This window comes from Bufo gargarizans, chromosome 7, assembly GCF_014858855.1.
Source record: "Bufo gargarizans isolate SCDJY-AF-19 chromosome 7, ASM1485885v1, whole genome shotgun sequence".
NCBI classification, from domain to species: Eukaryota; Metazoa; Chordata; class Amphibia; order Anura; family Bufonidae; genus Bufo; species Bufo gargarizans.
Genome location: NC_058086.1, coordinates 163181929 through 163207039, shown reverse-complemented (window position 1 = coordinate 163207039; position 25111 = coordinate 163181929). Strand labels below are relative to the sequence as shown.

General features: G+C 42.2%; 1 protein-coding gene across 1 annotated transcript in view; it reads left to right on the top strand.

Annotated features, from left to right (window-relative positions):
- ABCA4 (ATP binding cassette subfamily A member 4) overlaps window positions 1-25111 on the top strand; it is a 187876-nt gene that overhangs the window by 124684 nt on the left and 38081 nt on the right. The window contains 12 exon segments of the mRNA XM_044302440.1: window positions 3809-4020; window positions 5071-5195; window positions 6264-6366; window positions 6598-6783; window positions 6983-7077; window positions 11729-11761; window positions 14465-14570; window positions 14653-14727; window positions 18930-19099; window positions 21135-21312; window positions 21898-22013; window positions 23280-23427. Coding sequence (XP_044158375.1) covers window positions 3809-4020; window positions 5071-5195; window positions 6264-6366; window positions 6598-6783; window positions 6983-7077; window positions 11729-11761; window positions 14465-14570; window positions 14653-14727; window positions 18930-19099; window positions 21135-21312; window positions 21898-22013; window positions 23280-23427 — 1547 coding nt within the window.

The window sequence follows — 25111 nt, the reverse complement described above, 5'->3', positions numbered from 1 at the left end:
TGATCCGTTTTTGTTTCTGTGTGTCTTCCTTTATTTTTGGAGGATCACCAGACATGAAGGAAAGTTAAAAAAAATCTAAGTCAAGTTTGCCATGCAAATGATAGGAAAAAAACGGACGCGGACGCATGGACCCGGATGACAATCTTGTGTGAGTCCGCGTTTTTTCACGGACCCATTGACTTGAATGGGTCCGCAAACCGTTGTCCGTGAAAAAAATAGGACAGGTCATATTTTTTTCATGGACTGGAAACACGGATCACGGATGCGGATGACAAACGGAGCATTAGCCGAGTTTTCCACGGACCCATTGAAAGTCAATGGGTCCACAGAAAATCACGGAAAACGGAACAACGGACACGGGACACAACAACGGTCGTGTGCATGAGGCCTAAAGCTTATATTAGACATCCAGATCATTGAGGCGATTGTCGGGAATTGCCTGCTCTTCAGCGGAGGAGACCGCTGCTATTACATAGAGCGATCTTCTCCACAGTAGGGGGAGGAGCGATCGTTCCCATACTGACTAGTTGTTTGCCGGCTGCAGATCGTATTTGTACAGCACTATCTTCCACCTGCAAATTATTATTTTTAAACCTGCAGAAAGATTACAATTTTTCGATGAACAAGCGTTTGCTCATTTATCGGGTAATCAGCGGCAGTATTACACTGCCAGATCATTGCTAACGAGTGTTCACACGAACACATGATGATCTGCCCAATTATCTGCGCATCTAATATAAGCTTTATACATCTGTCAGCAGATTTGTACCAATGACATTGGCTGACCTGTTACATGTGCGCTTGGCAGCTGAAGACATCTGTGTTGGTCCCATGTTCATATGTGCCCGCATTGCTGAGAAAAATGATGTTTTAATATATGCAAATGAGCCTCTAGGAGCAATGGGGGCGTCACCATTACACCTAGAGGCTTTGCTCTCTCTGCAACTGCCGTGCCCTCTGCACTTTGATTGACAGGACCGGGTGTGGTGATGTTTTTACTGCCTGGCCTGTCAATGAAACTGGAGAGGATGCGGCAGTAGCACAGAGAGCTGAGCCTCTAGGTGTAAAGGTAACGCCCCCGTTGCTCTTAGAGGCTCATTTGCATATGTTAAAACATTATTTTTCTCAGTAATGCGGACACATATGAACATGGGACTAACGCAGATGCCTTCAGCTGCCAGGCACACATGTAACAGGTCAGCCAGCGTCATAGGTACAAATCTGCTGACAGAGGGTCGTCCGCTTTTTACTATCCATGACGTATAAATAGTATAAAGGCAGGTGGGGGTCGGACCCCTGCCGATCTCATATTGATGACTTATCCTTAGGATAGGCCATCAATAGTAAATATATATATATATATATATATATATATATATTATATAATTAGTAAGATTTTAAGATACAATAAACAAAATATTTATTATTTGAAATACACTTTAATGAAGTTGATGAAAGATGAATAATCTCTGCCAGAGTAAGAACAATAAAGACAACATCATTACCTTTCAATATATCCAGAGGCCAGTAAAATACACATTTTAGCCATTTTTATATAGCTTAGTTTGATAAGTTGATGAATTGCTCTACTTTTTGACTTTTTCCCGCCTGATCTTAACACCAGAGGAATGGATGTTACAGCAGAGGAAATCCAGAACCAGTCTAGCAGCGGATAACAAGTCTACAGTTGTCAATATCGATAATAAAGGTGATTCAGGCAGGATAAGACGGGTAAACTGATGGGAATGTCTGCTTTTGATTCTGGTAACCAGCAACTACTGGATGGCATGAAGGTTCATGTCATTCACCCGAGATCAAATCTTCTTCTTGCACCTTTAAGGTTATACCTAGGAGTGTGAGACACAGTAGAGGACAAGCAAAGCATGCATGTGTTGTATTTATCCACGTCTGCTAAGGGGTGCAAAGAATGGCACTGCTGGCGGTTAAGGAGAGTCTACCGACGTGCCGCACCCAGCTTACGGATCACCTGCTTGTTGATGACTCTTATCCTGCCTACAATAAATCTGGACACAGAATTAAACAGATGACCTATCCTCAGGACAGGTCATCAATTTCTAATTAGTGGGTGTCCCACTCCTAGCACCCCTGCCATTCATCTGTTTGATGGGGAAAGTGCTTCTGGCCTATTCATATTATACCAAGCACCACACTGTACATTGCATAAGGGCTATGCTTAGTACTGTAGCTCAGTCCCATGGGACTGAGGTGGTCAAAGGGCCACATGACTGGTGGATGTGACATCACAGGCCAAGAAAAAAAGGCTTCAGTGTCCCATCATGTTGCAGTCTAATTGTTGGACTGATGTATATTTCTCAGACAGATAAGCCTTCATCCTAATTTATAGCCTAGTAGGTTACAAAGCTATGTTTTAGTGGAAAATATAGTTAAAAGGTGCTATCTTATTGGAGACATCCTCTTTCTTATTGAAGCTGAGGAGGCGATCAGCCGATCACCACTGGTCTGACTACTGGCACCTCTGGCAATCAGCTGAGAGGCCTTTTCTGACCAGATATTTCAGTATAGTCCCGTCAGGCCTCTTGTGCCTAAAGGAAATATATCTTTGGCCATAGGATTAGGCTGTGCTGTGATTCTAGGAAATTAAACAATTTTTCTTTTAGACAATTATGATAAATCTGCTCCACTCAATATAGTTTACATGTAAAACAGCACATTTATTAGAAGACTCCTTGCAGGGAGGTGAGAGGCAGGCTGAGCAGCTTGCCTTTTGTCTATTAGTATAAAAACAGCTTATGGAAGGAAACATATCACTGTGTCTAGAGTAGTTATTATTTTGTACACCACAATTATGATCTAAATGATATAAAATACACGTATAAAGTCAGAATGTGCAATGACTGTGGAAATAAGTGCATTTGTGTTCTGTCTGATAGCAGTCAATCCAGACATTCTCCAGTTTACCCACACTTCTCTGTTACCTGAAACAATGTTTGCCAGACATTTCTAGAAGTAGCCTACCCTCTGCTTGGGCTCATGTTGCATGTTTGGTAGATCATGCAACCTGTAAACTAGAAATGAGCACGCCCTACAGATTGATTATAATTAGATGCAGTCGCTTGCTTACCGCCTGCAGATTCTAGAATGATGCAGTCCAAGTGTTATCGAAGCACATGCTTACTCTCAACTAACAAAATATCGGTCAAGGCCAACTATTCTAGGCCATGTGAGTGTGCCTTATATGTCACAAATATTTGGTCGGTGTCTGTCACCCTCACTGATCAACTGACTGAAAGAGCTTGGATAGTGATGCATCCCCTCCATTCTTTACCCAGGAACAGCGCCATGCATGTGGTTGTGGCTGCTCCTGGTACTACAGCTCAATGCGGTTCTGACCTGCAGTACAAGTGTAGCCATACCGCATGTATCGTGTTGTGCCTGGGTAAACAATGATGGAGACGTGCACCAACCCCTTCGTTCAGTGGATCAGATGCCTTCCAATAAAATATCAATGTCCTACCCTACGGACAGGCCATCAATATTAAAGTCCCAGAAGAGCCCTTTAATTGGCCACTTTTTTAAGCATATGATGAACATCAGAATTTAATTTGTTGGCTTCGCTGTTGGCTCCAGTGTTTATGCCCATGCAGCCTTTCAAGGTATCTCATTTCTTATCTCATCATTTGAAGAGCACAGAATTATCTATGCCAAAGTACAACCTTTATGTCTTCCAACTCTTAATTGCATAAAACTACAATACGCTTCTATTTTGTGCATGGTGTGCAAATACTTCTTACATAAATATCTTATTACTCCCAATCTTCCAACCCAGATGAACCAACATGTTTGAGAAAAGAGTCTCAGAGATGTACAGCTGAAAATGCTGCACCTGATGCCTGCAATGATCCACCTGGTCCTACAGAAACTCAAGGCAAAGGATCCAGGCAGATAAAAGGCAGCGATCTTCTGTACCAGCAATTTAAAGCACTTCTTATTAAACGTTACCAACATGCAACTCGTAGCCATAAAGACTTTCTTGCCCAGGTAAAGTCCTCCTATTCCCCCCTATTCCCTCCTTCCTTCCTCTGTTCATTGCTTAAAGAGATGGTCATCATCTCAGACACTGGTACACTAGGATATGCCGCCAATGTCTGGTGCAGCTCCCGTCTTGGGGACCTACTCCTGTCTATAGAAGTTCAGATAACAGTCGAGCGCTGGATCGGCTATTTCCAGCACTGCCATAGAGGTAAATGGACAGGTGGCCGTGCATGCAAAGCGCACTCTTCATTTACGTCTATAGTTCTGAAAATAGCCAAGCGTGTCCGCAAAACTATTTATGGGAACTCCCATAGAGGTGAATGGAGAGCATGCTTCACATGTGCAGTGCGCTCTTCTTCACTTTGGGGCGCCATATTTTGGAGACAGAAGTGGGTCCTTCCTTTTTTGTACATGAATATTTCCTTTCTCCAGGCCTACTGAGTGTCGAAGCTTGTTATGGTGTGACGTCAGAGCGTTGCTGTGTGCTGTCAGCCGGGGCTCATGCACACAACTTTAGCCTGTTTTGTAGTCCGCAATTTGCGGATCCGCAAAACACGGATACTGGCCATGTGCGTTCCACATTTAGCGGAACGGAATGTCCTGCCCTCTATAAAACAGTCCCATCCGTGTCTGTAAAATGGACAAGGATAAGGCATGTGGTCTATTTTTGTGGGTACCACGGAACAGACATACAGCACATGGTGAAGTGAATGGGTCCGCATCCGACCCACACAAAATGCGGATTGTATGCAAAAAAATATCTGATGTCTCGTCCTGCCGCCCCTATTTCTCACAGCATGAGTCTGTCCCAGACACTGAGGGAGAGATGCTGCTGTACTGCTGCAAGGCGCTGTTCACATTTTGTTATTCAAACTCACCCATGCACCCAGTATACGCCAAAGGAGTGACCTTTAATCATACGCCAGGCCAATAGTCTGCATTCATTTTAACGGATTGTGAAATCTATGAATTCTGTCTATGTATTACTGTCACGTGCACTATATTTCTCATTACACGTCTTTTCCCTGATACCTTGTTACCTTTCCCTCTTTGCAGATCGTGCTTCCTGCCAGTTTTGTGCTCCTGGCCCTAATCTTTACTCTCATTGTTCCTCCTTTTGGGGAATACCCCAGCCTAACACTTCATCCATGGATCTACGGACAACAGTATATTTTCTTCAGGTTAGACTGGAACCTGTACAGTAGTAATGGTCCCACATTGTATACCAGAGGCAGGCAACACAGCAGTCTAGAGTCGTATTCTTCCTTCCATGGTTCCATGTATGGTCCAACAAGATAATTCTCTGTAGCTTCTTGTTTCTACATTGCTGTTCTGAGCTTAAAGAGGACCTGTAACCTCCCCTGACATGTCTTTTATTATGCATGCTAGAAATTAAGAATAAACTACTTGCAGCTTGTGGTGAAGGTCCAGGCAGGTGTTACCAGTTGGAGCTGTATCTCTGCTCAGTCTGATACTATCCAGTCATTGCTGCCAGACAGTGCAGGGACCCTCCCCCCATATGGTAACACTGATCTGGACCTTCATTGCAAACTTCTAGTAATACATTCAAAAATAGCAGGAATAATAAATAAATGGCACAAGTCGACATGTGCGCAGGTCAGGAGAAACTAGCAGTCTTGGTCCCATCCCCGTCTGTGGCTTTATTTCTAAGAAAACTGAACTTTTACTTTGAACTTTTACAGTTTTCCTAGAGCTCCGTTCTCCCTGCTGCCAAACCCTCTGCCCTTTGATTGACAGGACCAGGCAGTGGCCCTGACTTTTCCTAGTCTCGCGCCTTTGCCTTACGCTTCAGTACCCGTCACAGGCGCAGTACAGAGGAGAACTGACAGAACTCTACTCAGGGTTCCAAACCCGTCTATTCTAGCCACAGCTCCCATGTTCCTCGCAGGGCTTTGTTTTGATAACTGCAGCGGTGATGTGACTGTATACCGCATGCGACCACCACAGCCAATCACTGGCCTCAGCCATCTTGTGCCGTATACCGTTAAGGCTAGTGATTGGCTGCAGCGGTCATGTGTGGTATACAGGCATGTCATCGCTGTAGTCAAAATCTTGGCTGCAACAGTGGGGAGAATTAAAGCAGTGCCGCTAGACCCGTGGAGTTCAGATCGGGAAGTAAACGTTTTTTTTTTACTATTTTTATTATTTTAATAGCTTCCGGGCCTTTGTGTAGATGTATTTGTAGATATTTATAATGAATGCATTTATTTTTATCATAATTACTTTAGTAATGAGCAGCCGGGCAGTGAGCAGGTGGTGCCCATATCGAATGCATTCCTGAATAGTCCGGGCTTCGGGATTCGATGTATGAAGGATATGTCCTTGGGGTAAGTAATAACTGTACATAATAATGGAAGACAGATAGCTAATCATTGGGGGTTTCAGGAATCGGACCCAAACCGGGCTGATATTGATGATGACCTATCCCTTTTAATTTTTATACAGGTTATATCTATATAAAAGCTGCAAAAATAGAGACTTTCATATAAAGAGAGAAAGATGAAAAGAGACATGAGACAGAAGATAAAAAGTCTTTCTTTTTTTTTCTTTCTTAGTAAAAAGTTCCCCTGTGTAAACACATCGAGTGAGTGGATCATCCCTACCGTGTCTCCAAGTGTAACCAACATACTATTAGCTCATGAGTGGACCCCTGTTAATCCATCGCCATCCTGTGTGTGTAGTACAAAAAATAAGCTGATAATGCTGCCGGAATGTCCAGAGGGGGCTGGGGGCCGACCACCGCCACAGGTAAAGCCTGGAAAATTGCCAAGAATTTCCTTCTTACATACTTCTCACTAGTTCTGGCTTATTAGATGATGATTCTTCATTAGATCACAATTAGATTACAGTAATACTAATAACTCATGCTAACAAGAGACCTGTATAAGGCAGCGGTTGAGGACAGAAGAACCTAATAAATTTTTACTGCATCTTCCTATCTTCTCAGAGGATCCAACCGAGCTCCGAGATTCTCCAGGACCTCACAGAGCGAAATATTTCAGATTATCTCATCAAGACATACCCCACTCTGATAAGAAGCAGGTGTGGTGGACATCACTTTGACGGATAAATGTCTTTAAAGATATGTAGTAAATTATCTGGTTGCCTAATGTGTCTAATGCAGGTCTGCACAGCTCCTGGGCACATTCCTTCTTGTGTGAAGGTCCACCATGAGCGGAGAACGTTAATCATTCACAATGCTGCTGAAGTTGCGGCATAAAGTTATCAGGAATAAGAAGATTATTCATGAATGTCTATTGGTCAGGTTAACTAATGAAATAGTCCTGGTTATAGGTGACCTTGGATCGAGTGTTTATAATCTCTTGGATTAGATCATTGGCTTTCATAAAGCCTGAAAGTTACTCATTAACAATGGTCTAAATAAGTCAAATATGAGTTTCTGTTGATGTAAAATGTCCAGCCAAAAATTTAAAAAAAGTCCCAAGTACTTCCTTACTGGCTCTTCTGGATATCCAGTGTCCAGTAACTTATTTAGACCTATGTTAATGAGTAACTTTCAGGCTTTCTGAAAGCCAATGATCTAATCCAAGAGATTATAAACACTCGATCAGGACAGGTTTTATAGAAAATGCATCTCTGGGTAACAAGCAAATGAGGGCCCCCAGCTCAACATTTTTAGATTTTTCATATTTTTGAAAGCTGCATATGTAAAATAATACTGCCATTTAGTGCCCAATATTACTGACATTAATTTGCAAAGAAGAACACAAGTGCCAAGGCAAGAATGGACCATCAGGTCTCTATTGAATCCAACATATAACACATTTTGGGGACCCTTCTTCAGATACAATCGGACATTATTCAATGATCAGAAAAGCAATGCAAGAAAGCTGCCATTCAGGGTTCAAACTATACAGCAATACAATGGCCCAATAATACTCCCATGTAGAGTTCAAATAAGGGCTCATGCACACAAACATATTTTCTTTCCGTGTCCGTTCCATTTTTTTACGGACCGTATGCGGAACCATTCAATGGGTTCACAAAACAAAACGGAAGTTACTCCGTCTGCATTCCGTTTCTGTATGTCCGTATTTCCGTTACGGAAAAAAATAAAACATGTCCTAATATAGTCCGCATTATGGATAAGGATAGTACTGTTCTATTAATGGCCAACTGTTCCGTTACACAAAATACGGAATGCACACGGACGTCATCTGTATTTTTTGTGGATCTGTTTTTTGCAGACCGCAAAATACATACGGTCGTGTGCATGAGCCCTAATGCTGACATACAGTGGATATAAAAAGTCTAAACACCCCTGTTAAAATGTCAGGCTTCTGTGATGTAAAAAAATGAGACAAAGATAAATCATTTCAGAACTTTTTCCACCTTTAATGTGACCTATAAACTGTAACACTCAATTGAAAAACAAACTGAAATCTTTTAGGTGGAGGGAAGAAAAAAATAATTAAGAAATCACATTCAAAATCCTGTTAAATAGGAGTCAGCATACATCTGCCATCATTTAAAGTGCCTCTGATTAACCCCAAATAAAGTTCAGCTGCTCTAGTTGGTCTTTCCTCAAATTTTCTTAGTCACATCTCCCAGCAAAAGCCATGGTCCACAGAGAGCTTCCAAAGCATCAGAGGGATCTCATTGTTAAAAGGTATCAGTCAGGAGAAGGGTACAAAAGAATTTCCAAGGCATTAGATATACCATGGAACACAGTAAGGACAGTCATCATCAAGTGGAGAAAATATGGCACAACAGTGAAATTACCAAGAACTGGACGTCCCACCAAAATTGATGAAAAGTCGAGAAGAAAACTGGTCTGGGAGGCTACCAAGAGGCCTACAGCAACAATAAAGGAGCTGCAGGAATATCTGGCAAGTACTGGCTGTGTGGTACATGTGACAACAATCTCCCGTATTCTTCATATGTCTGGGCTATGGGGTAAAGTGGCAAGACGAAAGCCTTTTCTTACAAAGAAAAACATCCAAGCCAGGCTACATTTTGCAAAAACACATCTGAAGTCTCCCAAAAGCATGTGGGAAAAGGTGTTATGGTCTGATGAAACCAAGGTTGAACTTTTTGCCCATAATTCCAAAAGATATGTGTGGTGCAAAAACAACACTGCACATCACCAAAGAACACCATCCCCACAGTGAAGCATGGCGGTGGCAGCATCGTGCCAAGGGGCTGTTTTTCTTCAGCTGGAACTGAGGCCTTAGTTAAGCTAGAGGGAATTATGAACAGTTCCAAATACCAGTCAATATTGGCACAAAACCTCCAGGCTTCTGCTAGAAAGCTGATCATGAAGAGGAACTTCATCTTTCAGCATGACAACGACCCAAAGCATACACCCAAATCAACAAAGGAATGGCTTCACCAGAAAAAGACTAAAGTTTTGGAATGACCCAGCCAGAGCCCAGACCTGAATCCGATTGAAAATCTGTGGGGTGATCTGAAGAGGGCTGTGCCCAGGAGATGCCCTCGCAATCTGACAGATCTGGAGTGTTTTTGCAAAGAAGAGTGGGCAAAACTTGCAAGTCAAAATGTGCCAATGCTGATAGACTCATACCCAAAAACGCTGTAATATAATCAAAAGGTGCTTCAACAAAGTATTAGTTTAAGGGTGTGCACACTTATGCAAGCATAATATTTTATTTTTATATTTTTTCTTGCCGCTACCTAAAAGATTTCAGTTTGTTTTTCAATTGAGTGGTACAGTTTATAGGTCACATTAAAGGTGGAAAAAGTTCTGAAATGAATTATCTTTGTCTAATTTTTTTACATCACAGAAACCTGACATTTTAACAGGGGTGTGTAGACTTTTTATATCCACTGTACATAGCCCACATAATACCAGCATATGGTGCCTTAAAATAGGTAGTACTGACCTTTTATATAATCATTAGGAGATGGAAAGTCAATATACAGCTTTAAAGTAGATAGTTCTTTCAGACCAAGGACTTTTGGGAAAGAAAGTTAAGAAAGGAAAAAGTTACCATAAGGCAGGGGCTACCTGGCGACGCATTGTGTAGCCAAAGATCACAGCAATGATCGGAGCTACACGGCAAATAATGAAAGTTACCGCTGTGAGATTGTGATCTGGAAGTTACTGCGACTGAGACCCAACAGTTGAGCGAACAGATAGGATCACTCAGGGCTAGACCCACCCTCCATGGCAGCCTCTATGTTATGTTTACCTTTGGTTATAGTGTTTTATAATGATCCTAAAGGGGTTGTGAAGTGCAAAGATATAAAAGACCTCTACTACGAATAGGTCGTCAATATCAGATTGGTGGGGGTCCAACTCCTGGCATCCCGCCATTCAGCTGATTGAAGAGGTAGCAGCGCTCATACAACCACTGCTTCTGCTTCAAAATGACCTGCGTGTCTTCCTGCTTGTAGAAGCTGCACAGTGTAATTACAACTGCTCATCCCCCTCAAGTGAATGCGATGAGCAGTTGTAATGACACTGTGCCGTCGCTGCAAAGGAGACGACGCGCAGGTTATTTTGAAGCGGAAGCAGCTCTCGCACAAGCGCCGCTACCTCTTCAGTTTATTGGCGGGGGTGCCGGGAGTTGGACCTCCGCAGATCTGATATTTATGACCTATCCTCATCAATATCTTAGGACTGCATAACCGCATAAAAGGCTATGTATACATTTGGGGCCAATTTTTTTTTTATGATTGCATTTTACTCATTTTGGGCTAAAAATTATTTTTTCAATTGGTCTTTATTAAAAATATTGAGTCGTTTTGTCACAAATGGTTAACATTTGTTCTAGCTGTGTGAATGGTACTTTCACTTTGTGCCGGTCATCTAATAAACCTAATCTCTAAACTACTAAAAGGTCATAAACACTTCATTAAGCCACAATCTTATCAGTAAGATAAGAATTGAGCTTTAATGAGTGTCTATAATGTCAGAGAGCAGGAAGAAGGAGCCGTCGGCTCCCTGCCTCAAACTCAAAGCTGTGCAGGGAAAATGGCTCAATATTTTTAATAAAAAACAATTGAAAACATGATTTTTAGCTCAAAATAAATACACTGCAATAATTTAAAAAAATTGCCGCCAAATGTGGGCTATCGTCTGAAATATATTTTGATTCTCACGTAAAGAGGTTGTTTCACTTCAGTAAGTGGCATTTATCATGTAGAGAAAGTTAATACAAAGCACTTACTAATGTATTGTAATTATCCATATTGCTTCCTTTGCTGGCTGGATTCATTTTTCTATCACATTATACGCTGCTCGTTTCCTTGGTTACAGACCACCCTGCAATCCATCAGTGGTAGTCGTGCTTGCACAATATAGGAAAAAGCACTAGCCTATGTAAGCTCCCATGGTCCCAGCCACCAGAGAGGCTGATGCTTTTTCCTATAGTGTGCAAGCATGACCACTGCTGATGGATTGCAGGGTGGTCTGTAACCATAGAAACGAGCAGGGTATAATGTGATGGAAAAATGAATCCAGCCAGCAAAGGAGGCAATATGGATAATAACAATACATTAGTAAGTGTCTTGTATTAACTTTCTCTACATGACAAATGCCACTTGCTGAAGTGAGACAACCCCTTTAATGTGATAGATCAATCATGTGGCCAATAGCCAGTACATGTATGATTTCAGACATTTTTATTCTTCTAATACATCTAGAAAGGTCCTTCTATTCTGCATGTGGCAGTCTATGTTAACACCTTTTGTTTTTTATTGATCTTAGTATGAAGACCAAATATTGGGTCAATGAGCAAAGGTGAGTATCATATGAAGAGTGAATACCTCAGAAGCTCCAAACGCCCTGATGTCTAGACCTGGGTGGCGCACTAAGGGTATATGCACACAGTTCTTGTTACGCACACATTTTTGCAGAAAATCTGCAGCATAATACAGTACCAGCTAAGCAGATGAGATTTTTCCATTTTGTCACCTACACGGTGCAGAAGTTTTCCTTGCAGAATCTGACCTGCGGTGTAGATTTTGAAATCTGCAGCATGTCAATTGTTTGTGCGGCTTTTCAGTGCGGATTTCAGTGCGGTGAGATCTGGGGCAAATCCGTGACAATATCTGCAAGTAACAAATGTGGATTTTGGGGCAGCTTTTGTATAGAAACACAGCGAATATCCATATAAGCTACACTGCACACAAACTTAGGTGGTCATTTATTATACTGAAATACGCCTACATTAGGCATACTTCAGAGCAGATGGCGGCGGCTATCTGCGAACTCTCCCCGCTCACGCCAGGTCTAAAATTGTGGGCATGGCATGGACGGAGAAGGGGATGGCCTGGCATTCCCGTCTCATTTACCATTTTCTACGCTTGTTTTAGGCATAGAACATGGTCTAAATGTATGACAGCAAGAAAGCTGCCTTACATTTAGAACTGGCGCTGGATTCACCAAACGTATGAGAGACCTGCGCCTTTTCAGACATTTGGCGGATCCTCCGCCAGCTATGGGGCTTTATTAAGACCGGGTTCTAAATACCGGTCTTAATAAATGTGCCCCATATTTTTTGTCCACAGCCGATCCGCATTTTGCAGGTCGGATGCAGACCCATTCACTTCAATGCCGTAAAAGAGCTGTATGTCCGATCCGTGGCATCCGAAAAAATATAGAACTGGTCCTATTCTTGTCCACATTATGGACAAGGATATGACTGTTCTATTATGGGCCGGACATTCCGTTCCGTTATATGCAGAATGCACACGGCCGCTATCCCTATTTTGCGATCTGCAATTTGCGGACTGCAAAACAGCCTTTCTGCTGTGTCTGCAATGCACTGCTTTTCAGCCCACAATCCATTAGCTTAATTTAGGGTACGAACACATATCGCAGTTGTGTCACCATTTTCAACGAGGCCACACTGCGGTCCAGTATCGCACGGCCGTACGGGTCACAGCTGGCTCTTGTTAACCACTGTTTAGTCCAGGCATGTCCAAACTGCGGCCCTCCAGCTGTTGCAAAACTAAAACTCCCAGCATGCCCTAATAGCTGTAAGCTATCCAGGCATGCTGGGAGTTGTAGTTTTGCAACAGCTGGAGGGCCGCACTTTGGACATGCCTGGTTTAGTCTGTCTGCATTGTTAATGGCTGTGCGGTATTGAAGATGCCACATGGCCATTAATAATGCAGGTTGACTAAACAGTGCTCATGCAGTACTCCACCACAGCTCAATCGCACACAAATGTATTTTGTTTCCTTGTCCGTTTTGTTTTTTTTTGGCGGATAGGATGCGGACCCATTCATTTCAGTGGGTCTGCAAAAAATTGCGGACAGCACACCGTGTGCTATCCGCATCCGTATGTCCGTTCCATAGCCCCGCAAAAAAAATAGAACATGTCCTATTCTTGTCCTTTTTAGGCACTGTTACAATGGATCCGCCCAAAAAAAAATGGATGGCATATAGGTGTCATAAGTAGTGATGAGCGAACTTCTGTTTTAAGTTCGGCATCTAAAGTTCGGCTTCCGGTTAGCGGAGAATCCCGATTTGGATTCCGACTTCCGTTGTGGTCCGTGGTAGCGGAATCAATAATGGCCGATTATTGATTCCGCTACCACGGACCACAACGGAAGTCGGAATCCATATCGGGAACCATATCGGGATTCTCCGCTAACCGGAAGCCGAACTTTAGACGCCGAACTTAAAACAGAAGTTCGCTCATCACTGGTCATAAGTTGTTGTTTTTTGCGGACCCCAAAACACATATAGTCGTGTGCATGTAGCCTAAAAATCAGTTCCATTCATCTAAATGGATTGTTTTGGTGGGAAGCGCATGGATTTCTGCAAGCCTCAGTCAGATTAATGGAACTGATTTTCAGGCGCAGAAAGTTTCTACAACAGAATCTGTTGCGGGAGAAGGGACCCTACTAAACTCAGTACACTCCTACGGCTGTGACCATTGTGCAACTTTAGGTACCAAAAAACTGTGTCTGAAGTCATGTGTTGCAAAGGCTTACATGAAATGTATATTGTATTTTACATTACATTTCTCAAAATACTTGGTTATAAAGGAAGAACTATTACATGATCAGGGACATTGTATGGTCAGTGCTGACCTCTAGTGGTATTTAGGAAGCAAGTACTATGTAAAACAGCTATGCCATAGCGCACTTGGTCTCGACATTAGGACACATAGTAAGCACAGTTAACACTAATGTACATTACGTGTAATTCACCATATAGAGGAACCATATAGAACCTCTATTTTCACCCGAATCTGACAACATTTTCTGAGATGGAGCTCCCAAGCCTTCAAAACAATGGCAATTCTACCACTGATGATGGCTAACAAGCCTGAAACAGCTGTATGTAAGGTCACAGTACTTGATAGATGTATCTGTGGTATATAAAAGGGGCTTTCCTGTACTTGGTTCCTACACTGCTGATTTCTCTTCGGCCGGTAGCATGCCATGGACTAAAGTAAGCAACACCATTTCCTTCCTCTTTCCCTCATAGATATGGAGGTATTTCTGTTGGAGCAAAGCTTCCTGTTCTTGATGTACAAGAAGAAACCATTACAGAATTTTTCAGTATTCTGGGTCAAATGACCAATGTATCTGCAGTGAGTAAGACATTAAATTATGTTATATGGAATATAATGAAGTTCTTAATCATTGCTGATTCTATCATTGTGTTTCTGGCAGGGCCCTGTTACCAGGACCATATCTCGAGAACTGCAAACTTTCCTAAAGAACTTTGAGACAGAGAACAACATCAAGGTACAACACAAATTCCATGAGATTAAACGTGTTAGACCTAGACTAGGTCAAATATATTTAGCATACCTCCCAACTTTGTAAATGAACAAAGAGGGACATTTTGTGCAGAGCGCAAAGCAAGCCACGGCAAATTTTTTCCACACTACGCCACGCCTCTAACCCCGCCCAAAACACAACTATGCACCTAATCCCAACCAGTCCTCTTAATGCCCCCACATAGTAATTATTCCTCTTTCATGCCACCGAACAGTATTTATGCCCCCATTGTGCCCCTTCACAGAATTATGCCCAGCTGTGCCCCCAGTAATACATCCAGTTATGTGCCCCCAGTAATATGCCCGGCTGTGCCCCCAGTAATATGCCCTGTTATGTGCCCCCAGTTATATGCCCTGCTATGTGCCCCTAGTAGTATGTCCAGCTGTGCCCCCAGTAGTATGTCCAGCTGTGCCCCCAGTAGTATGTCCAGCTGTGCCCCCAGTAGTATGTCCAGATGTGCCCCCAGTAGTATGTCCAGCTGTGCCCCCAGTAGTATGTCCAGCTGTGCCCCCAGTAGTATGTCTAGCTGTGCCCCCAGTAATATGTCCTATGTGCCCCCAGTAACATGCCCAGCTGTGCCCCCAGTAGTATGTCTAGCTGTGCCCCCAGTAGTATGTCTAGCTGTGCCCCCCAGTAATATGTCCTATGTGCCCCCAGTAATATGCCCAGCTGTACCCCCAGTATGTCTAGCTGTCACGGATGATGTTGCAGATAGCTGGAACTTATAAATAAACATCCGACTGGCTTGATCCCAAACTAAGGAGCATATGGGTGAGCCCTATAAAACCCCTAGAGCTCTCCCTGACTGCTATGCCCATGCAAAGGTCTTTATGGTAGACGATTGCTTGCCCACATACCTAATACTATGTGACACCTGAAAACCCTATAATAGTGAGGGGACACGACCACCGGCTCCTTGCACTTAATACGGTCGGAGTCAGGGTCACCTAGAATCAAGCCAGCAAGGAAACACAAATAAAGGAAACAGACTTATCTGAGGAATCAGCAGAAGCAGCATCCAGCAGTGAACAACTCATCCAGGAAGAAGTATAAACCGCAAAGAGAGGCAGTATGGGAGGGAATATAAGGGGAGACAATTAGTGTAAATAGGTGACAGCTGGGAGAAGGAAAGGAGATGACAAAGTAAAACCAAATCAAAGAACGTCATGCAAGAGGTAGAGACGAACGTCTAACAGACCTTCTCACAGAACTGGTGGTGACACTAGCTATGCCCCCAGTAATATGCCCTCTTATGTGCCCCCAGTAATATGCCCAGCTGTGCCCCCAGTATTATGTTTAGCTGTGCCCCCAGTAATATGCCCTGTTATGTGCCTCTCACAGAAAGTAAAAATAATAAACATCACATACTTACCATGTTCCTAGCAGCAGCAGCAGGACATCAACTGCTCTGGTCTGTGGAGGAGGCGGAGCCGAGTCTGACTGCCGGCCGCCTCCCCCCCAGACAAGAGGTGTGGAGAGTCGGCAGGGGGGAGGAATGATGAAGCAGGGAGCGGATGTGCTAGCTGTAGCATCCAACCAGGAGACTAGTACAGCTGTCACTCAGAGTAGAGGGAAGGGGAGGTGAAGCAGCTCCTGGACTTCACAGTGAAGATCCACTTCCTAATCACTTGCAAGAGCAGGATCTGGCAGAATAAAAGCTCATGCTCACACTACTGCTGATAAAAAAAACTCCACAAAAGTATATTTGTCCTGTTCTCCCCTATCTAACGATGCCAGCTGTTTTGCATGCTATCAGACTACCTTTGACCATATGACTGTGTGGCTTAATGCAATATACATCTTTTTGCTCAACCATGACATCAAACAGATTAGAGTAAAGCTGGCCATACACTTTTCTGATGTTGGTTAAATGCTCTTTTGGCTGACACCCTATTCCTTCTAGCTCCCCCATACACAAATACTCAGCCTGGCTGAACATTCATAGTTCTTAATGGAGGGAGGGGCGTAAGTATGAGCTAAAGAATCAGGCTTGTTAGATTTTAAACATTCCCCTGATATCTGCCATCAAGGGAGAGTCGGGACAATATATATTAGATGGTCAGATCATTCTGCCAAATCAGCAAAGTCAGCTAACTTTCATTTAAAATTGTATTCCAAGACTTTTCTACTGATGACCTATCCTCCGACAGCCCGGTCCCCCGCCAATCAACTATTTGAGAAGGCACCGCCACTTGCAGTAGTGCCACTGCCTTCTCTCTTCTCAACAAGCACAGCACCGTACATTGCATAGCGCCTGTGCTTAGTATTGCCGCTCAGGCCCATTCACCTCAATAGGGATGGGCTGCACCTTTCAATGTGATGAGCTGCGCCTAGGCCATGTGACCACTAAATGTGACATCACATGGCCTAGACTAAGCTGAATTAAGGCCGCAGTGCTACTTCAAGCACCAGTACCTTCTCAAACAGCTGATTGGCAGGGGTAGGATAGGATAGGTCATCAATAGAAAAGTCTCGGAAAAAAACCCTTTAATGTTTAAAGAGGTTTTCCAGTAGTAAAATAATGATGACCTATGCTCAGGATAGGTCATCAGTATCTGATCGGCAAGGGTCTGGCTCCTGTCACTCCCACTGATCAGCTGTCTGAAGAGGCTGTGGAGCTCTGGGGAGTGCTTCAGCCTCTTCCTGGGCCAGTGAAGTCATGTTTATCGGTCACATGGCCTATTTGCAGCTCAGTCCCACTGACCTGAATACCGAGCACAGCCGCTATACAATGTACAACACTGTGGCTGGTATCCTGTGAGGAGGCTGCAGCGCTCACCAGCTGATTTGGCGGTGGTGCTGGATGTCAAACCCCCACCTATCAGTTTTTGATGACCTGTCCTAAGGGTAGGTCATCAGTATTCTACTCCTGGAAAACCATTTTAAGGCAAGCCTCGGAACAGCCTACATCTGGCCATATATTTTATAGATGTGAGTTTGGAAACAAAATGAGATGGAAGTCCTCTGAAGTATTTCATTTTAACTATATACAGCCCGGTATACAGAAAAAGATAGCCAGCAATGGGAAAAAATCTGAATCTGAAATCAGCTGTGGTCCTATTTCATCATTTTTTATACACTTCTTGACACCACATTATGCTCAGTTTTCCTGTTCTTGGTGTTGAAAGCCTTTTAAGCCATGTCTTATTTGTGACTAGTGATTCGGGAACAGTTAATGCACTGCATTACTAGGTAATCTTTCTAGTCAGGAATCCGGGAAAGGTAGGTAACAATACACATGGGAGTTGCAACAGTGGAGAAAACTTGAAAAGCTGAGTATTAGTTTTTACAAGTAAAAAATATATTTGTACCGGATTTTAGCCAGGAGAGTCTGGGAATACAAGCGCGTGACAAACTAAGACCAGGAATGAATGTGTCTCATGGATTTGTGTCCTTCTACATCTCTGCCCCTCAGACCTCTTGGGTTCATAGCATTCATAGACTGAATATCTATTAGAGGGCAATAAAACCTCAACACTCCTTATCTAGAAATGTTACAACAGTTTACAGCTGCAACTGTTTGTGTACTGCCCAACTCATATTGATCTGATTTACATCACTTGTCTCCTCTACCTCATTGTGCATAAATAGGTGAATCTTCATATACTGTCTTAAAAAATGCCTGATGATGAGGCCTAAGTAGTCTTGAAATATTGCAATTGTGTTATGATCTTAAAGGGAACCTGTCACCGGGATTTTGGGTATAGATCTGAGGACATGGGTTGCTAGATGGCCACTAGCACATCCGCAATACCCAGTCCCCATAGCTCTGTGTGCTTTTGTTGTGTAAAAAAAAACTATTTGATACATATGCAAATTAACCTGAGATGAGTCCTGTCCCTGACTCATCTCACGTACAGGACTCCGATCAGGTTAATTTGCATATGTATCAAATCAGTTTTTTTACACAATAAAAGCACACAGAGCTATGGGGACTGGGTATAGCGGATGTGCTAGCGGCCATCTAGCAACCCATGTCCTCGGCTCTATACACACAATCCCGGTGACAGGTTCCCTTTAAGTAGACATTTGCATGTGTTATGTATTTCCTCCCTGTTGTCTTTATGCCAGTCAGAGCAGACCTTTACGTTGATGGCGTTCATTGCTCTGTGAGACGGTAATGACACATACTATATATTCACCTAGAAGTGCATCTACCTCTCTAGGTTTGGTTTAACAACAAAGGCTGGCATGCTATGGTGATCTTCATCAATGTCGCCAATAACGCCATTCTCCGAGCGAACCTAGGAGAAGATAAAGACCCTGAAGAGTATGGCATAACTACAATGAACCATCCACTCAATCTCACCAAGGATCAGCTATCAGAGGTCACTGTGTAAGTACAGAGCGGGGGATCATGATCCAGCAATCGGCTGTACATAGAAGGAACACATCATTTCCCAAAAAACGAATAGTCTACTCAGGGGCGGGATTTAAATCTTTAAGAACTGGTTCACCACTTGACCTGAAAGGTATGCTTGTGCCATGAAAAGATGCCAAACTTAGCAAGTGAATTCCTACTCCATTACCGCCAATAAAACATTGCATGTATCATATATTCATAGTGACCCTAAATAAATATTGAATGCACCTGGCAGTCAACATCCTATAAATTTTCTAGACCTAACCCCTGCATTAACCTATGCTTCGGAAAGAAGTCTCTCCAAAACATTGCCTGTTCATATATACAGTTGCAAGAAAAAGTATGTGAACCCTTTGGAATGATATGGATTTCTGCACAAATTGGTCATAAAATGTGATCTGATCTTCATCAAAGTCACAACAATAGACAACACAGTCTGCTTAAACTAATAACACACAAATAATTTTATGTTACCATGTTTTTATTGAACACACCATGTAAACATTCACAGTGCAGGTGGAAAAAGTATGTGAACCCTTGGATTTAATAACTGGTTGAACCTCCTTTGGCAGCAATAACTTCAACCAAACGTTTCCTGTAGTTGCAGATCAGACGTGCACAACGGTCAGGAGTAATTCTTGACCATTCCTCTTTACAGAACTGTTTCAGAACTGTAAACGTGCAGCAATGTTTTTTTTGGACAGCAGTGGCTTCCTCTGTGGTATCCTCCCATGAAATCCATTCTTGTTTAGTGTTTTACATATCGTAGATTCGCTAACAGGGATGTTAGCATATGCCAGAGACTTTTGTAAGTCTTTAGCTGACACTCTAGGATTCTTCTTCACCTCATGGAGCAGTCTGCGCTGTGCTCTTAGTCATCTTTACAGGACGGCCACTCCTAGGGAGAGTAGCAGCAGTGCTGAACTTTCTCCATTTATAGACAAACTGTCTTACCGTGGACTGAGGAACAGCAAGGCTTTTGGAGATACTTTCCAGCTTTATGCAAGTCAACAATTCTTAATCGTAGGTCTTCTGAGAGCTCTTTTGTGCGAGGCATTATTCACATCAGACAATGCTTCTTGTGAAAAGCAAACCCAGAACTGGTGTGTGTTTTTTATAGGGCAGGGCAGCTGTAACCAACATCTCCAATCTCATCTCATTGATTAGACTCCAGTTGGCTGACACCTCACTCCAATTAGCTCTTGGAGATGTCATTAGTCTAGGGGTTCACATACTTTTTCCACCTGCACTGTGAATGTTTACATGGTGTGTTCAATAAAAACATGGTAACATTTAATTCTTTGTGTGTTATTAGTTTAAGCAGACTGTGATTGTCTATTGTTGTGACTTAGATGAAGATCAGATCACATTTTATGACCAATTTGTGCAGAAATCCATATCATTCCAAAGGGTTCACATACTTTTTCTTGCAACTGTATAAAGAGGTATATATATATATATATATATATATATAGTGCTGAATGAAATTGTGCAGTATAGTGTGCTGTGCCAAACTATGCGCAGCTAATAGCGCCATACTATGTGCATATAACTGCATTAACTGCACAAATGCTGAAACCAAATTGCCAGATACAGTATCATGCAATGCCCAGATAAGTATTACCGTTCAGTGACCAGCGCAATACATTTCCCATACAAATTTTACCATTCAGTCCCTGTATGAAAAGTAGCTTAGAGTGCCCAGATAATCTATTCTATACAGTGCCTATATGAAAGTATTATACAGTGCCCAGATAATCCCTTCTATACAGTGCCTATATGAAAGTATTATACAGTGCCCAGATAATCCACTCTATACAGTGCCTATATGAAAAGTAGTTTACAGTGCCTATATGATTTCTACTGTGCCTATATGCCCCATACAGCACTGCACACAGTGCCCTAACTTAATGACATCTTTTTGACTTCTTTATAGTTTCCAGATCGGAAAAGCCAGTTAACTTTTGGTCAATATATGTCAATGTGACAAAGTCTTTCTCTTTTCCAGACTGACTACTTCGGTGGATGTGGTGGTAGCGATTTGTGTGATATTTGCCATGTCTTTCATCCCAGCAAGCTTTGTGCTGTATTTGATTCAAGAAAGGGTCTCAAATGCCAAGCACCTTCAGTTTGTCAGCGGGGTGACACCAGCAGTTTACTGGCTGACAAATTTCACTTGGGATATAGTGAGTTACACACATTCCTTTTTTATCACAAAGTATTGTGGTTCACGTGGCGTTCCACTAGAGCATTGTAGCATTGTCAAACCCTTTAGTTCCCAGGGTCGACAGGCATACCTGGGCTGAGACCCCCACTGATCATAGTCTTTTGGCATATGGTAAAAGAATGGATTACCCCTTTCAGTGTCAGATTTTAATATCTGTTTAAATAATTACTCATTCTTTTTTTTTATAATAACCCAAGAATAAATGTAAATGCTAGAATGTAAATTCTGTAACCTGCCATTTACTTATGTGACTTTGGGCCCCTCTCAGATCCTAGCACTTTTCCATTGGAAAAAAGCTTTGGAAAAATAAAATCTCCATCCTATCAATTATCATGTAATGTATCCTATGTGGTGAACATTGTAAACTGTAACAATGCCAGAATTGCTGATTTTCTTAGTAGTTGTAAAATGTAAAAAAAAAAAAGTTAATCTGTTGTGTGTACCCCAAAATGGTGCCATTATTAACTACAACTTGTCCAAAGCCGCGTAAATAAATTATATTAATCACATTCTCTTGTACAACTGTCGCTTCTGCTCTTCCCAGGCAAACTATGCTATAAGCGTGGTCATGGTGGTGTTAATATTTATTGTGTTTGAAAAGAAAGCGTATACGTCCGCCACTAACCTACCAGCACTCATAGCTCTGCTCTTCTTCTATGGGTAAGTACTACTGTCATACTCTGATAGGAGTTTATGAAGCTTTATATATGTAGAGCGTAAAACATTTCCTACTAACAGTAAGGCCTCATGCACTCGACCGTTCTGTTTTTTGCGGTCCGCAAACCGCGGATCCGCAAAAAAAACGGAAGCTGCCCGCGTGCCTTCCGCAATTTGCGGAACGGAATGGGCGGCCCATTGTAGAATAGGACATGCTATATTTTTTTTGCGGGGCCTCGGAACGGAGCAACGGATGTGGACAGCACACGGAGTGCTGTCCACATCTTTTGCGCCCCATTGAAGTGAACGGGTCCGCATCCGAGCTGCAAAAACTGCGTCTCAGATGCGGACCATAACTACGGTGGTGTGCATGAGGCCTAACTCAAACCCCAGCACAATATGATGAGCAGTACCATTATTACACCTGTGCAGAGTCCATAAGCCAATGTACAGAGTCCATGTGCCCCATAGAGCTTATACTTCGATAGATTCTCTGAGTGTAAAAATACAAACAACGCCTCGTGAACAATCTAAAAAATCCAATACAGGTGGTCAGTGGTGGCTATGGCACTGCTCCATACTTCCAGCTATCTAGGCTGGCAATGACTATTCTCCTCCACAAAATTGCAGAAAAACATTTCAAACTAAAACTGGAGCAGATGCTATAGGGGACACCACAGTTTATATTTTCTTTAACCCTTAGTTGATATATTATCATCATTTTGCACAGCTGATGACCACACCCATTGCTTCTTATGTACTTAAATGTAGAAGCTTTTCTAAAACCTAAGGGTACAACCACACGGTCAGGTTTCTGTATGCAGTTTTGGAAGCCAAAATTTTAAAAAATGGATCATAAAAGGAGAGAAAGTATAAAGGACGGATACAACGCCTCCTCTTTTTTTGAATTCACACCTGGTTTTGGCTTCCAAAACTGCATCGGGAAACCTGACCTACCCTAAGTCTTTAGGCTTTGTGTATTACTGGGGCATTTATACAGTTGCTTATTGTAAAGTGACCACTAGATGGAGCTATTTTACTCTGTCCTATGACTGGTGCTTCCTTACTCCAAGTACTGTGCTGTGATACATAGTTATCATTTAGATTCTGCTTGAAAGATATTTGCTGCTTCCTCTAAAACCATCTTCTTTTCTGCTGAACTTGCTCATTTTATATGATTTAAGTAATGAAATACACCAAAATATTGTAACAAAGTAAGCAACTCCATTTTATAGAGCGATACACACTAAATATTCTTTGTATTGGCAGATGGGCTGTAATCCCAATGATGTATCCTGCATCGTATCTTTTCCATGTGCCAAGCACAGCCTATGTTGCTTTATCTTGTATGAATCTGTTCATTGGCATAAATAGCAGTGCCATTACCTTCATTCTGGATCTTTTTGAGAATAATAGGGTAAGTAAAACCTAATAAAAAAAGAAATACTAAAATGTAAGATCATTAAAAACCTTAAAGGGGTATTCCATTTAGATTAAAGAGGACCTTTCACCACTCCTGACATGCTTATTTTAATTGCTACATGTGTTCCCCATGTAATAACAGTTCTGAAGCGCATTTCTTTGTAATTAGTGGGTGTAATGACAGGAAGCGACGATTGTACTTCTCGGATGCCGTGTTCATACATGATCGCGGCATCTGATATACATAAGACTGTAAAATTAAAAAAATAAATATTACCTGCCCCATTTGCTCGCAACGAGCCGGCCGCCGCCACCTTGCTTGAAGATCTGGCTCGAAATCTAGTGCAGGCTGCGGTGACAACATGCATCGCCGCACATGGGATTTCGGCCGAGATCTTCAATCAAGATAGCGGCGGGCGGCCCGTTGCGAGCAAATGTATCAGGTACATATAATTTATCTTTTTTTTTTTTGTTACACAATTTCAGGTTAAATTGATTCACTACCGCAAAGCACGAGAAAATTTGGCTTCGCGGCGAATCAAATTTATCTTGAAATTCGGATCTAAGTATTCGCTCGCCCCAAATTATAACAACTACTCACTTTTTCATGCAAGTGGAGAAGTTGTCAGAGCACCAAGTGGCATGAAAAGAGTAGGATTCTTACAATTCCCAGGGTAAGCTCACAGCTCTGTAGTATCATAAACGCATTTTGTCAGATAAGGCAGATGTATATTTTAAGTAGGATTGTCTGATCTTTAACCAAAGCCAGACCGTTCTGAAGGGGGCTTTTCAAGACTATACTATTGATGGTCTATGCTTAGGATAGGCCAACAATATTTTATCGGGGGATGGGGGGGCAACTTTCGGCACCCCCATCCATCATCTGATTGTTTACCCCAGCACAGCGCCATGTATGTGGCTGTGGCTATGTCTAGTACTACATACAGCATCTGTGTTCCATTCAGTTGCTGAGAATCGAATCGCCCATCAATGTTATGGTCTGAGAAGCCTCATTTAACCACCTCAGCTCCCCTAGCTTAAACCCCCTTAATAACCAGACCACTTTTTACAATTCTGCACTACACTACTTTCACGGTTTATTACTCGGTCATACAACTTACCACCCAAATGAATGTTACCTCCTTTTCTTCTCACTAATAGAGCTTTCATTTGGTGGTATTTCATTGCTGCTGACATTTTAACTTTTTTTGTTATTAATCGAAATTTACTGATTTTTTGGAAAAAAATGACATTTTTCACTTTCAGTTGTAAAATTTTTCAATTAAAAATACATTTCTATATACATTTTTCTCTAAATTTATTGTTCTACATGTGTTTGATATAAAAATGCAATAAGTGTATATTTTTTTGGTTTGCGCAAAAGTTATAGCGTTTACAAACTATGGTACAAAAATGTGAATTTCCGCATTTTGAAGCAGCTCTGACTTTCTGAGCACCTGTCATGTTTCCTGAGGTTCTAAAATGCCCAGACAGTAGAAACACCCCACAAATGACCCCATTTCGGAAAGTAGACACCCTAAGGTATTTGCTGATGGGCATAGTGAGTTCATGGAAGTTTTAATTTTTTGTCACAAGTTAGCGGAAAATTATGATTTTTTATTTTTTTCTTACAAAGTCTCATATTCCACTAACTTGCGACAAAAAATAAAAACTTCCAT